The sequence below is a fragment of the Camelus ferus genome, chromosome 8 (assembly GCF_009834535.1).
Source record: "Camelus ferus isolate YT-003-E chromosome 8, BCGSAC_Cfer_1.0, whole genome shotgun sequence".
Lineage (NCBI taxonomy): Eukaryota > Metazoa > Chordata > Mammalia > Artiodactyla > Camelidae > Camelus > Camelus ferus.
Window position 1 is genome coordinate 67971916 of NC_045703.1, and position 15285 is coordinate 67987200.

Below are 15285 nucleotides of genomic sequence, written 5' to 3' on the forward strand. Positions count from 1 at the left end.
AACACACTGTAAACTTACTCCCCCAGGGATGTATAGACAAAGAAATGTACTTTGTCCTAGATAGTAATTTTCCAGTCAGATTGTTCTTCAGTATCGTATAGATTAAAACTGCCACGGCATTTGCTGGATTGTTTTGTGATTACTGAACTTTTCCCTGTTACAGATGGGCAACTCAAGGTTTCGACTTCCTGCAAGCTATTGAACCTGCTTTTATTTCAGCTCTACCAGAAGATGACTTCCTGGTATGGGATATTAAGTTTTTTCCCTTAAAAAACAAGTAAATTGATCACTCTTATTCCTGATTGTGTATCTTTTTGTTAATTTAATAGTGCTTCTTAAATATTTTCACATAATTGTGATGATGAGGCTGAGGAGTTAAAGCACTCTTAATAGTGTGTGAGACATTCAGTGCGCTTTTCCCTTTACAGCAGTATTGTTCAGCTAAGTCAGTGTGCAGTTGGTCGTGCAGCCTGCGTTGACATTTGTCAGTTTTGTGTTTTATAAAGTGCTGCTGCTTCTTAGCAGCTTAGTGAGGAACAGGGGAGAGCTGTTTCAGTTCAGTGCGTGTCATTTGAGAGCATAATGCCAAAGGTTAAATATTATCAATTCTGTCAGATCAAAAGGACACTGTTCAAATGTGAATTCATTCATTTTAGCCTCCAGACAGTAGAGATGATTACAGAAGTAGAAGTTCCTCGCTTATACACATCATTGCATGATAGGGAACTGAATAGCAGTTTGCTTTTACTTATGAAAGTGGAGTGTCTGTTATCTTAAGTTATGTGCAGTTTGTGTTTGATTTATGTTATACCTATTTTCTTTTTTTTGAGAATATAAGTGTTTTATTCTTCGTTAAAAAGCTTATCAAGAGCAGTTTGAACAATGTCTTCTCATTCTGTAGCTTTTTTTCTTCCTTTTTCAGTTTTATTAGGTAAAATTACTACAGTTCGACTACATACACACATTGCATGTAAACCCATATGAACAGTACACTGCACTGTACCTGTTTTCTTTTAAAGTAACTTTGAAAGCATTTTCTTAAGGATAGCATGTTTCTTTTAAATACACCGAAAGGTTAATTGGTGCTACTAATTTAATTGAGAGAGTGTACATTTTTCTCTCCTCCTGTCCCGTTTCCTTTGGTTTCTAGAGTTTGCAAGCCTTGATGAATGAATGCATCGGCCACGTGATAGGAAAGCCACACAGCCCTATTACAGGTTTGTACCTTGGTGAGACAGCAGTTAAAGTGTTTCTCCTGGAACCTGCTGGTTTGGGTGAGCACGTTGTCTTACAATTGCAGTCATTTAAAATGGTATAGAGGTTCTGTAAGAATATTCAGGAAAATGACAATGAAAGTTCTAGGAATGAGGTGTGTATCTATAGAGAACTCCACAGTAGTCGTTCTCAATTAGCAGGAAGGTTAGAATGCCAACACCAGGTGTTCTGTGCTTGCCAACAGTGTTACTACATTTTTTTTCCTTTTTTGGTGCATCAACATTCCCATTCTGTTCTCCTCCTTAAATTCTTTTCTTTTGGGGAGGAAAGACTTGGAGAAAATAGTTGTCTGTGAGCAGCTAGGGCCTTTCTTGATGGAGGTGGGTGAGGATGATTGTTCTGCCCGCCCTTCCGCACCTGTTGGAGGAGAACGAGCTAGCTTCCTCGCAGCTTCCCAGGTGCCCATTCCTCTCTAACATAGAATATTTCTGATTGGTTTTCCCTCCATTCCTATTTGGTTTTACTATGAAAAAAAGTTAAGTTCTTCCATAATATACTTAAATTGCAGTTTTAAGTTACAGTTAATACATAGTTTTACAGTGTATGTTGAAATTTAAAATGTGTATTAGAAAAAGGCTGTCTGACCCCATTCTTGAGATAGTAAACAAAAACAAAACTGCATTTTTATGTAATAAATACCCAAAAATGAAAACTTAGAAATTTTAAACAATTACAATTACACAAAATAAAATAATTCATAAATGGTAAATGTAAAGTGAGCAGCAGCTGTATCTTAAAGGGTACTTGCTAGCTGCTCAGCGTTTAGGAGACCAGGTTTTAGTGCTTCGTTCTTTGTCTTTAAAGTTCACTCAGTTTATTCCTCTTTCTCACAAGGCAGCTATGAAATGAAAGTTACCATTTGTAAAACTGCTCGAACATTCTATGTAAAACATACTGTATTCTTTCAAACTTTTGATTAAGCATACTGTCATAAGTACTTCGATTTTCTGACTTCTCAAAATATTTCTCTAAAAGTACATGATCAATAATTCAGTAAAAATTACTTTAAAATATTTTATTACGTAAGAAATCATATTCATTGTAGAAAAAACTACAGTGTAGAAACATATGTAAAAAAATGTAGACAACGTACACATGGGAAAATATTACAAAAGGAAAAACCTCTTCCCACTTGCGCAGCCCAGGGGTGATCCCTGCTACCCGGCGAGGCACTCGCTGTGCTCTGCCTCCCCCACCCTGCGGGGCACAGGCGGTCAACAGCGCTCCCTGCAGGCGTGAGCTGCCCTTCGTCCTCTCAGCCACGGGGGTGGTGGAGACAGCCCTGGACTGGGAGCCAGGTGGACTTGGGGCCGCTCATTTAACATCTCTGAGCCTCCCCTTCTAGTGCTTAACACCAGACGCTAATGAGGCTTCAGGAGGTGACGACACTTTGTTATTACCTGAAGTGTTCTGCACGTGGCGGGAGTCGTCATTTAGTTTTGTGCTCTTTCCTTAGAGGGAAATTAATGAAGGTGAGAGAACATTGGTGTTACTCTTCTGCTTGCTTGTTTCTCTCCCTCTGCTCTATGCTTGTAACTAATGATAACAGTCTAGTATATAAGCTTCTGTATTTTCCGTTTGCTCGTGTAGTTACACAGATGCATTCTACCATACCTTTCTTTATGCCCATGAAATCACACAAGCATAGCATTGTTTGTTTTCCTGGCATTTACTGCATAAAAACTGGATCACGCTGGATATTAACCTCTTGCTTTTCCTATCTGACAAGTATAGAAATCCCTCCATGTCAACAGGGTTCCATCCAATTCATTCTCTTCAGCGTTTGTGTTGTGTCCATAGGGACGTACAATTCTTTCCACCATGTCCTTATGGACGTTTGTTAGTTTTGCCACAAAAAAAATCTCTATAATAAATGTTTACCACTAGTGAAATTTGAGCATCTATTTTATGTTTATTGGCCATTTGGATTTTCTTTTTAATGAAGTAGCACAGTTTTACAACAATTAGATATATGTACTCTTTAAAGAAACACTCTTTTTCATGCATGAAGGATGTTAAAGTTGTATGCATGTGTTTTAACAGAATGTCTTTATTTTATACCTTCATGGGAAAAGTTTGTGGTAATGTTTGATTCAGTAGTTCTCAGAATGTTTGCTGAATTAAAGATATCACCATTCTCAGCAAAACACTTGTAATTTTTTTCTTCTTGCCTTTGTTGCTGTTGGATTTCTTCCGTTTAGCATTGTAATAGTTGAGATAATGAGCCAGAGACACAAATTACCTGAATTTCTTCTTAATAATTACTTGATTTTTTTTTTTTTGCAAGTTTTCCCTTCAGATCTCTTCATTTTTGGTACTTCTGTCTTCCTATGTAATGTTATTAAAGGTAAACAAACAAAAATGAGGAAGAAAGAACTATTTCCATTTAGGATAAAACATATTTGGAATAAAACATATGTAGACTAAAATTATTAATATATGAAGAGAAAGTAAGACATTTTAAAAAACTAAGAAGAGTTTCAAACAAAATTAAAAATAAGAGGAAAATGTATTAGGGAAAATTAGACGAAGTGTAATTCCATGTTCCTGACTGGTTACATCTAGGGATTGGGAAAGTAGAATTGTCAGCGTTTTTGCAATTACTAGGAAAGGTGCCTTAAATTTTGCTTTAAGTTTTATCTAGTTTTTAAATTTTGTTTTAAATTTTATCCACATTTACCTTCTACCAGAATATTTAAAAAGAGAAGAGAACATGTTCTGAAAAAAACCAATTTAAACTGTGCCCACCCTCCTCATTTGGTTTAAAGGAATCAAATAAAACTCTAGGTACTCGGGAAAATGACATTGACCCCTCCCCAACTCAGGACCTGTTGAAGTGTCACCAGACTCTTTAAAAGTGCAGGCAACGTAAGGAACTCCTTTGTAGTAGAGAGATGCCACGTAAGCTACATTTCATCCGTCTCTAAAATAGGTCACATCATCGGTTCCATACACATTATGTATGTTTCACGCCAGGATTTTAAAAATGTTTTTAATGGAAAAAAGTTTGAACGTGTAATAGAACTTTATTAACTTTCAGAAAGTGATATTTTCCTCATATTTATGTATGTAATATAATTTTCTTACTTAGATAAATGGTTTTATTTTGATCACCAGCAAAAGTCAGCCACCTCCCATTTCCACTGAATTGCCTGGTTTGACAGTTTTCTGCTGGCCCTTTAACAAGTTGCACTTGTCGCTCTTTCCCCTGGCAGCCATTCATCGGAACAGCCCCCGTCCTGTGAAGGTGCCTCGATGCCACAGCGACCCTCCTAACCCCCATCTAATTATCCCCACGCCAGAGGGATTCAGGTATTGGGCGCTTATCTAGTCATGTGCTTTATGCATTCTTCTCTGATGAGCATGCTAATACTCTGAGAGCTGCTGATGCTTGCTCTGATAACTAAGCATTTTTTTCTGTGTTCTTGTTTATACGTTTTTTAAAACTCTTTTTTTCGTTATCTTGAGGATATACCACATTGCCTTAGTTGCAAAAGAAGAAGACACGCAAATTTAAAATAGACTTGAACCTTTCAAGATAACTTAGCCTCTCAGCTTATTTATAACCTCAAGCTACTAAATGCTTTCCAGCTTTGGAATAATTCTTTCTCTTTCTTTGAAAAATAACTTTAGGGAAACAAATTCATACTATGCACAAAGCATAGTAAACATTTGAAACATTTGAAACTAAATGCCAGTTTAAAAGTGGAGGGAAAACCGGAGTGACCCTTTCAGTTTTGACTTTTTTGTGTGTATATAACTACGGAGCAACTTAAATACTAAAGTGAGTTCTGAAACTCTAGTACATTCAGAATACTTGCCTTGAATGTGGTGGCATTTCTGCATCTTGAGGTATCAAGCATCCTTTCTCCCCTGTATACTCAGTTTTTCAAAGTTAATTTATTCAACAGTATTTCCAAGGAAAGGACAGCAGTTTTTAAATAGTGTGAAATTAGTTATTTTTCATTTTCATATCTAGACCTGAGTCTCAAAGAACAGTTTGCATTTTATATTTTAAAATATTTTAAAAATATTTAAACTTTTTTTTTCACTTCCTCCCCCTATTTTATTTTTAATTGAAAACCACTGAGACTCCACCCCCTTTTCTCACCTGTGTTCCTGAAGCTTCTCTTCTCCTCCCAGCACCCGGAGCGTGCCTTCGGACACGCGGAGCTACGGCAGCCCCGCCGCTGGGCGTCCCGGCCCCTCAGGCAGCGACTCTGCGCCACCCAAACCCATCAGCAGTGCCCATGATGCCAGGTAGTCTCACTCCACCCGTGTCATGTCCCCCCCCATCGCCCCTGTGCCCCTCTGCAGTGACCTCAGCTCTGGGGGCGCGTCCCGAGACATGGCGGGACAGCCTTCCGGTGGCAGGGGTGATGCTCAGGCCCCCAGCGGGGTGTCATGGCCCTGGGGCTCCAGCACTGACCAGCGCAGCTAGATAATCTGCCTGAGTTTTGTATTGCCCTGGAGTGAATATGGGCCCAAATGCCCAGCGTCTCTGCTAATAACAACTACACAGAGTATCAGCGAAGAGGAGTGGGCCCGCGGATACGTGGGTTTTGGCAAATAGCGCCTTTGCTGAGGAGCTTCTGAGGAGCTACTCAAAGATGACTTCTAGTTAATACCATTAGGTGGTGATTTGTTTTTTTTAAGAGGTTCATTTTTCTAACCAAGCTTCCTAATTTATACAGTTGTTGATGAGAAGTAGTTTATAACTGGAAAAAGGAGTTCATGGGGTTTGTGTCTCATGTGAAGAACAGACCGTTATTGGAGAAAGCGCTCAGGCGTTCAGCAAGCTTCAGAAAAATTGAAGTCTCTTGCATGAAGTCTTCTGTCTTTATAAGTAATGAGGATGCTGCAGTTTGCCCTTTCTAGTTGTTGGGTTTTTTTCACTTGTTTGTTTGTTTGTTTTGGCCGTCAAGGTCCCATACTTAATGGAGAAGGGACATTGGTCACTCTTAATTCCATCCTGGTGCCTGGTGGGATGGACTCTGTCACTGTTCTCATCTTCCAGTAAGGATGGTGATAGAGTCAAACAAAACTGACCAAAAAAGATGAAATTGTGAAGGAACTCAGTGCTCTGTATCCTGCTCCTAAGAAAAAATCTTAGAATAATGTTGGCAGAAAGATGACACATAGCTTTAGAATTTAAAATAGACTAGAGTGTTTTTAGCCTTCCGTTATAACAGTCTCAAATTTCTATAGATATTTCCACTTTTCTCATTCATTTAAATAATTAATATTCCTAATTTTTAATGACAAATGTCTGTAACCTAAAAAAAAATCAGTCTTTCACAGCTTAAGCAGTCAACTAAAAAAATTAACAATTAACATTGAACAAATTCCCATTTACTCTCTTTTTTATGTATAGAACATTTCACGGCAAACATTGCCGCATAGGCTTTATGTCCCTGTTGGGGGGTTGAAACTGTCTTTTTGATAAATACAATACGGGAAGCCACGTGCCCTAAAATGCAGTCGTAGTTGAGGAGAACTCTTCACCAGAACCGTGGTGCCTGGTCCCACATCTGCTGCTTCCCCGCTCACAAGATTTCTCCAGAACTAGAGATCTCATGAACTGCGGTTTAAGGCTTTTATAAGTCAGTGGTGTGTACCCTAAGTGTGCGCTGGTGTAGCAGTGACACACACGCATTTTGTCCTAGGCTTCGCATAAGTAGTTTTTCAGCGCGTTGTGAGTGGAATTTCATAAGTGTCCTTCATAGATGCTTTAGGATGATCCTTGAGGTTTAGAAATTTTACTACCATCGTAACATGCCACCTCGAATGCCTTTTTCTACAGAAGAATAAAGTTTTCTTTATGGAGGGGTGTGTGGCAGTGGAGACCAGCAGAGCCAGTGAAGAGGTGCAAAACCGAGGGTCAGCAGCCCCGCTGCTGCCCTGCAGCCTGGCACATGCTCGCTGTAATTTCGTGCCGTGGCCCTTCCCGGGGAACCTGTGGGGTGGACCTTGAGATACACCGCCTTGTGCCCGAAAGCTGGGGTCTCAGCGCCGTGCCAGGCTGTGAACGTGCTGTGAGGAAGCAGAATGGTACCTGCGCTTCCTGGCATTGGTGGGTGTGTGTACAGCCCCAGAATGTCTTAGAGATACATCAGCCAGTGAAATTTTTTGCCCCACAAATCCAATAAATATTTTGATTTGATATGGTTTGACTTAGGAAATAGGCTGGGCTTCAGTTATCTTACCTTGTTTGGAAAAAATGTTTGCCGTGTTGTGCTTGCTGGATCTGGCTCTTATTGGTTGGCAAGAGCTGATTGATAATTTTTTAGGAATTTTGCAAACCAGTCGTTACACCAGAGAAATTGTTGAAGTCTCCAACCTCCCCGTTCCCCCTGCAGCTAGTTGTTAAACATTCACCCGAACCACTTCATGTAAGTGTGTTCCCTTGCCTATTAACCCTGGCAAAAATCTGAGGATTTTTGGCTAATTTCATTTCTGGGAAATCAGGAAAACAGGCGTGGAGCGGCTTCTCCATGGTCCCGGTCTCGGCACAGCTCAGGAGTGGGATGTGTGTCTTCACTTGAGCATCAGTGCTTTTTCCATGAAATGGTACTACGAAGACTTCGTAATGAACTACATGGCAGGAGAAGATGCCCCCCTCTTCAGACTTGACAAGTACTATACTGGATTTGAGAGTTTAGGGAAATGGAAAAGCATTGCATACGTCATAATTTGTGAACGTCTGTCCAGTAGACCTTGTTGCCCTAAACCCACTCAGTGTATAATAAAAAAAAGAGCATAAATGCTACCATACTTCATTATATTGTTTAAAGAATAGGCAGTAAACTTATTAGTAAACTAACACCTTACTTATTTTGGATGATTTGAATTACAGTTTTAACACTCCCCCTTATTTAATTCTGGGCTTTATTTACTCTGGATGGCTTCTTTCTGGATTGCTGAGCACTTCGCTCTGTTCTACAAAAGCAGCAGACTCACTCTGTCCCTTCTGTGTTGCGCCTCCTGCTTTTGCACCTTTGCTTGGCTACTGCTTGAGAAATCGTTAGGTATTCCTTTCCAATTGCTTATTGAGAGATTTGAGCTCTTTTGAAACATGTAATGATTTTAGCACTTTTAACAGAATTAAGTACAGAAATATAGGTGTGATGATCATTTTAAATAAAAATTAACCAGGGTTGGCTCATAGTTTTTATCCATCCTGGGCTTAAATTATGGCGCTTTCATTACACATTAGTGACACTTCAGTAAATACTGTGTTTTTTTTTTTTTTTTTTTTTTAATTTTTGTTGCTGTTTTTAACATAAAATAATGTCTTACGCAGTCAGGTTCTCGTGTGTTGGCTGTGGAGGGATAGCAATGTTGCTGTCCTTCCGAACTCCAGAGCCAGGTTTCTCAGCAGCAGCACTGTTGTTCTGGGTGAATAATTCTTGGTTTGGGGCTGTCCTTCGCATTGTCCTTTACCCCCTAGATGCCAGATGTTCCTGGCGGGCAGCATCACCCCCGGTTGAGAGTCACTGCCTAGGAGAGTCTCACAGGTCTGTCATTCTGAGTTCCATTGAATTGATAGCTTAATTTTTAACAATATTGAAACAGGGGTTCCAGTGTCCCTGAAAACGATCGCTTGGCTTCCATAGCAGCTGAGTTGCAGTTCAGGTCCCTGAGTCGTCACTCAAGCCCCACTGAGGAGCGAGATGGTGAGTGTGTAGGGCTGTCAGCTGCATCCCCAGCTGACCTGACCTTTTGCCTCGGTCCACCAGTTTCTACTGTTGCCAGTTCTGCTGTTAACAGAAATGAAGAATGAGAAACAACAGAGCTTTGCAAGAAGATTTAACGCTGAGCACATTGGCTTTTTAACATAGAAGCCTTTTTAGCTGTATTTGCATTTTCTACTTTTTTTGCTTAATACTTTTTAAAAATTATTATCCCTAATATTTTAATTGCAGAGCACTCTTATTCACTTTAAAAATACACAGAAGTGGTGCTGTGTTTGTTGATGATATGCTGAAGTTTTATTGCACTGCAGAACTAGGAGTCTAGCAGTTGCTCCTGCTGTAGCCCTGCTGGGCTCCCGGGCAGGACCTCTTGAGGGGGGCCTCCAAAGAGTCAAGCTTCCCCTCAGTTGTCTATTCCTTGTGGGAAGTTTATGCAGTTAAAGTTCTGTAACTCCATTAACACCTTCTTTGGTGCAACTGACTATAATGATTGTAGAGACAGCTTTTCACACTCACATGAAATGGAAATTAATCACCAGAAATGACAGGTTGATGGTAACTAATCATCACTACTCACCATTCCAGTCTTGCTCTGAATTAAATGAGCCTATTTGTTCTGTTGTCTTAATTTGCATGGAAAATATTTCTGCAGAACCAGCATATCCAAAAGGTGATTCAAGTGGGTCAACTCGAAGAAGTTGGGAACTTCGGACACTTATCAGCCAGACTAAGGGTAAGAGAAAGAATGTTGAACTTAAAATGTTTAAGCAGAAAGTGAGTGGTTTCAGCTAAAATACGCTTTAGCTTCTGAATTATTAGACCTTCTGCATGAACGTTTTGTGATCTCTTTTATACGTCTGACATCACTTTCTTATGTGCTGTGATTGTGTACATTTCTCTGTTTCTTACGATTACAAACTCCTTTGGGTCAGGAACATGGCCTGCTCAGTTTTGTATTCTTTAAGCTGTGTTAACTTTATGTATCATCTAGGTGGGCCCTTAGCATAATTCTTTGTACATGGTAGGAATATCGTAAATATTTGTGAAATGAGTAACCCTTTATTTCTTATGTTAAGAAGTTGAGAGAAAGCATTTATCTTACAAAGCAGGTGATGAGTCAGTACAAATCAAAAGAATAAATAGGAAAAACCCCTGGTCTAGCACTTGATGAGCCACAAAATGTTTTCACATATTCTTCGTCACAACGATTTTGAGCCACAGGCAGAATAGATTCTGTTCTCTTTTTATAAATGATACCAGTTTCTGACAGGCCAGATAATTTGGTCAAGGCAGTAAATAGAGAGCTGGGGCCAGAATGCACTGCTTCTGCCTCCAGGTCCGGGGCTTTTTCCACACAGCGCCCCTGGCCAATATGTGTGGCTGAGCAGGAGGTGGGTGGTCCACCAGGGCCCAGAGCCTTCAGGAGGGATTGAGGGGTGGGGAGGGTGGCTGGCGCTGGGGCTTGAACTGGCCCTTGCAGGAAGGACAGGTCTGCATCAAGCCAGGAGGAAAAGTACAGAATGAGAAACACATCTGGAGGCCCAGTGACTAAAGAATAGAGCAGCTGGGTCAGACCAGATAGTGTGGATGTCAGTGGAGGCGAAATGGAAAGGGCGAGGGGAGATCTGACCATGGTCTGTCGTCAGCGATGGGCTGAATGGTTAAGGCCTTACCCGAAGGTGGCGGGCAGCCCCCGACGCCTCTTGAGCTTGAAGCCACCTGTGCTCACGGAGGGCGGAGAGAGGGAATGGGCTGAGGTGGGTTAACTGCTGCCTGAATGGGAGGACACGGGGACGGGCTGGGACACTGCTGTAGTAATGCGTTGTCAGACGATGAGATGTTGGGCTCAGGTGGGCTCTGGCAAAGGAGCGGAGGCAGAAACTGAGACGCAGCGTTGGGCTGTCCAGGGGCAGGTTGGGTGTGGGTAGAGGGGGTGGGGAATTTCATCGGTTCGGGGCTGGGTGAGGGGAGCAGGGTTTCTCCATCGGCTCTCGCGTCACCAGTGCTTCCCACGGATACCAGGTCTTCGTAATAATTTTCAAAACAAATACTTTGTGGTCAAATAAACTTGGGAACTCTTGGGAGCGTTACAGTTTACATTGACATATTAAAGACTGGGAAAGCTTGAGAAATTTTTACTGTTAAATGTTTCTGGGAAAGGCCTTTTTTTTTTTGACAGTGGAGTCCATGGCCTCACCGCTGTGAACTCTTGCTCAGTGCCCAGCAGACTTGATGTGCATGTATTGAGGTAAAGGAAACGAGGATCTATGTTTTTAAGAAGTAACTGTAGTTGGACACTGTAATTGGACCATTGTACATCTCTGGGAATTTCTTTCTCAAAGTAGCCTTTCACTCACCCCATCCTAAATGATCTCTTTGTCGGAAAAGACAGGCTCTTAGAAAGTTCGTAACTGCTGTTTTAGATGTCTGTATATGTGAAAGATATTTCTTACTGTAAATCATGATAAAATAAGTTGGAGAAATAGAGATAGCTTGATGGGAAAATAAGGAGTAATAAAAATTATAAGATAGCTAAAACTTACCAAGTATTCCTGTGTTCGGGCACTGGGCTAAAAGTGTTATGTGTGTGATTTCTCTCAGTCCTCACAATATCTCTGTAAACGAGGTATTATTACCTTCATTTTGCAGATTAGGAGTTTGGTGTATAAAGGAAGTTAATTAGCTAGCCGATTGTCAAACACCTAGAAGATGGTGAAGCCCGGGCTTTGTTCCAGGCATTCTGATTCCAGAGCCTTTGCTCTCGAGACAGGAAAACTTAATTGCCTCCCCTAGAGATGGCTTCCTGGAAGAGGAGCAGTATTTCTGCAGAGCCCTGGCAGTGAGAAGACGGGAAAGTGGGGACAGGGGCGAGGAGTGCGGCTCGGTTGCTGTTTTCCGTAGCGCCTTTTCAGTAGGGCTGGTCCAGAGCCTGTGGGTGGAGAAAGGGGGTGTGGCTTACAGAAATGAACCCGCGTAGACCCTGCATAATGGCCTTGGAGTTTTGATAAACGGGTTGTGATGGACCATGACATAAATTATGTGGGAGAATAGCACTGTCAGATTTTGTATTTTAGTAAGGTGATTCTGGTCAGTGAGAGCGGATTGGAGAGAGAGGAGAAACCTAGACGCAGAGGGTGGTTACTGCAGAGTCTAACCAAGAGTCTTGGGGGAGGAAGTGATCGGTTTTGTCTGACCAGCTTCTGTGTTGTGTGTGTGTATCTATATGCTGGGTGGTGTCCTCTGCAGGTGTTAGAGTTTGATGGACTTTAATTCCCCTGTGGTATATCTGAGTCAGTAACACTGTGATGGAGTGCAAATGTTTATTGCTCTGTTTTTATTTTTATTTGCCCGAAATTGACCTGATTATAGCTGTGGGGACTACTGAGTTGGCAATTCTCCCTGCAGATACTGCTTCTAAGCAAGGACCCATAGAAGCCATCCAGAAGTCGGTCCGATTGTTCGAAGAGAAGAGATACCGAGAGATGAGGAGAAAGAATATCATTGGTCAAGTTTGCGACACCCCTAAATCCTACGATAATGTCATGCACGTTGGCTTGAGGAAGGTGACCTTTAAGTGGCAAAGAGGAAATAAAATTGGTAAGGGAAATACAGAACTTGATTAAAAGATGGCTCTGTTAGAAATAGCAACAATTACACTTCTTTAGGTTAAATCTTACAGGGTTGGCCCTTTTCTCTTCAGACATGACAAAAGCACACCCTTTTTATCTTTTGTAGAGGGTTCTGGGTTTTGGTTTCATTTGTAAAATGTGTTCTAAGAGCAACAGAAGTGAGATTTTTTGAAAGGGGGTTTCCAGTCGTTCATTAAATTGAGTAGTTTTGCTTGATAACTTAAGAAACTGCCAGTGGAGAACTAACTATATAGATTTTACCCATTTGTTCTAGTCTGTATTCTTTTTATCTTATTCCCTTAAGACCGTTACTGAAGAGAGACTGGATACAAGTAATGATAGAGCAGCCTTTTCTGAAACACTGCTCAGTTAATTAATTTTCAGGTGAAATAGCTTCTTGTAAAATAACTAGGTTTTACTAGATTGTGAGAAAAGGAGCCCGGCTGTATTTCAGGTCTTCCCCATTTAAATGCATCTGTCTGCTGAGCATTTGGGTCTGAAGAAGCAGCCACAGCTGTGACCCAGGACTCTGTGAGCCTCAGGACACACAAGTGTTCGTGGAGCTGTCAGAGCAGAAAACACTGAAAGGAATCAAGCACTTTATAAATTGTAGTAATTCTTGTTATCAGTCTTGCTCAGCCATGTATCCCCGTAGTTTAACGCCCCAAAAGGTGGGTTGGTGGAATGTCCACTCCCACAGCCCTGGGCGTACAGCAGTGAGTGCATTTGCACAATAGCCAGGCTCTCTGAGCCACCCCTCTGCCCACGCCCACCCCCCACCTCCCGGCTTAGACCTCCGCAGGGCCACAGGGGCTCAGAAGTGCGCACTGGGGTGCATAGTGCTCACCTTCACGCCTCTTCTGGGGTTTGCCAAAGTGCATTCTTCTCTGTACACTGGAATTTACAGGTAAGACCTAGTGAAAAGATTGCCTAAGGCTCTGGGTACTCAGAAACGTTCAGAAATAGTTTAGATCTTGCAATAGCAGACCACAGAGAACACGATTATAGATGTGTAAATATAGATCTGGAACTGGGAGAGATGGTTACACATTTGAATGCATTAAAACAGCCTCACTCCGGTGACTGAGAGCAGCGTGTCTTTTCCTGTCCCAGGGGAAGGGCAGTACGGGAAGGTCTACACCTGCATCAGCGTTGACACCGGGGAGCTGATGGCCATGAAGGAGGTGAGTGCTCTGCCCTCCGGGGCCTTTTTGAAGCCTCTGAGTGATAGACACTTGGAATTGAAGCCTGTGTTTATGAGGTTCCTAGTGTGTAGAGCTGGCCCCAGTGCTTCCGTGCTGACTCGGCCAGGCCTGGGGCTGCCTTGTAGCAGCTACACTGCAGGGACCAGTTGGCCAGCACGCTGAGATGGTGTGAGAGTCAAGGCCCCCAGAGCACAGGTCCCTCCGGCACCACACTGGGGGCTCAGCGCTGCACGGAGGGAAGCAGAAGTCAGTTTGGTGGAAGCTGGCAGGGCGGTGTCTGCAGGGGCATCTTGTGGAGGGACTTGGTTGTCATGGGGAGATAACGCTGGTGATGAACTTCTGAAACGAGCAGCGTTTAACTGCTGGAGGTGGGAGAATGGCAAGGGCAGGGACAACCTGGGGAAGGCTGTGCCGGGAGACCCCTCATGGCTCAGAGCCGAGGGCCACGGGGCTAGGGGGGCTGGTCGGTCCCCCCGGTGGCTGCGCAGGCAGCAGGCCCCTGCAGGCCCGGCCCACGTCCCTCTCCTGAAGCCCTGCTGCGCTTCTTTACCCTCCCCGTGTGGACTCAGCCGCGCTGCTGTGATCGCCACGTTCCAGCGTGGCTGTAAACTTTGTAAGGACAGGATCGTGTCTCATCTTTTCCTCTTGCCGGGAGCCTGAACACCTGTCATGACTTCCTGTTTGAGCTTCCGGTTAATTCAGTCTGTAGTTGTGAAGATGATCCCATTAGCTGTTATCTTACATCACATGTTCTAGAGCAGGCGTGTTTAATTCACTGGGAGCAGCAAGGGAAAGAAAGTCTGGAAGTAAAGTCACAGACCCTCTGACCACGGTCCTGTGGGTCTGGACAGTGAAATTGTCAGCGTCCCTGCTCTGGCGTTCAGCGTCGGTGTGTTTCTAGTTTGTGGCGGTGCCAACAGTAACCAACAGTTTTCCTTTTACAGATTCGATTTCAGCCCAATGACCATAAAACTATCAAGGAAACTGCAGACGAACTGAAAATATTTGAAGGCATCAAACACCCCAATTTGGTTCGGTATTTTGGTGTGGAGCTGCATAGAGTAAGCCACCTTTGGTCACACTGTTTGGTGTGAGGAATCAGTAAGGGCACAGATGGAGTCCTGTTCTACATCACAGGTCTTCTCATTTCAGAGCACAGTAACTTTGCCTAATTATCAGGAAATCTCCATGAGTTACACCATTTCTGCCTTCTCTCTGAAACTAGAGGAGTTCTTCCTAAAATGTAAGTTGTAGACTGTAGTCGTTAACCCGACATTATAAAGCACTGAAACCCATCCTGCCAAGCAGAGGATTTCTCTAACGCCCCTTCCACAGCCTCTCGTTGCTTTTTTCTTCCATTTTTTGTTGAGCACACTGAAGTAATGCTGTTTTTGATTTTACATGTACTTAAGGAACTGTTGTGAAATGAGAGAAAATTAAAACCTCAAATTCTTTTCCCCCTTGTGTTTAGAAATAAACACT

General features: G+C 42.5%; 1 protein-coding gene across 3 annotated transcripts in view; it reads left to right on the forward strand.

The window, feature by feature from the left end:
- MAP3K4 (mitogen-activated protein kinase kinase kinase 4) overlaps positions 1-15285 on the forward strand; it is a 103358-nt gene that overhangs the window by 80766 nt on the left and 7307 nt on the right. The window contains exons 14-23 of one of the 3 annotated variants that reach the window (XM_032485300.1): positions 164-242; positions 1151-1217; positions 4491-4587; positions 5419-5535; positions 8851-8951; positions 9622-9702; positions 12375-12566; positions 13712-13782; positions 14748-14864; positions 14956-15046. In XM_032485300.1, coding sequence (XP_032341191.1) covers positions 164-242; positions 1151-1217; positions 4491-4587; positions 5419-5535; positions 8851-8951; positions 9622-9702; positions 12375-12566; positions 13712-13782; positions 14748-14864; positions 14956-15046 — 1013 coding nt within the window. The remainder of the gene's footprint in view (positions 1-163; positions 243-1150; positions 1218-4490; positions 4588-5418; positions 5536-8850; positions 8952-9621; positions 9703-12374; positions 12567-13711; positions 13783-14747; positions 14865-14955; positions 15047-15285) is intronic. The other 2 variants (XM_032485298.1, XM_032485299.1) reach the window with 2 other exon arrangements.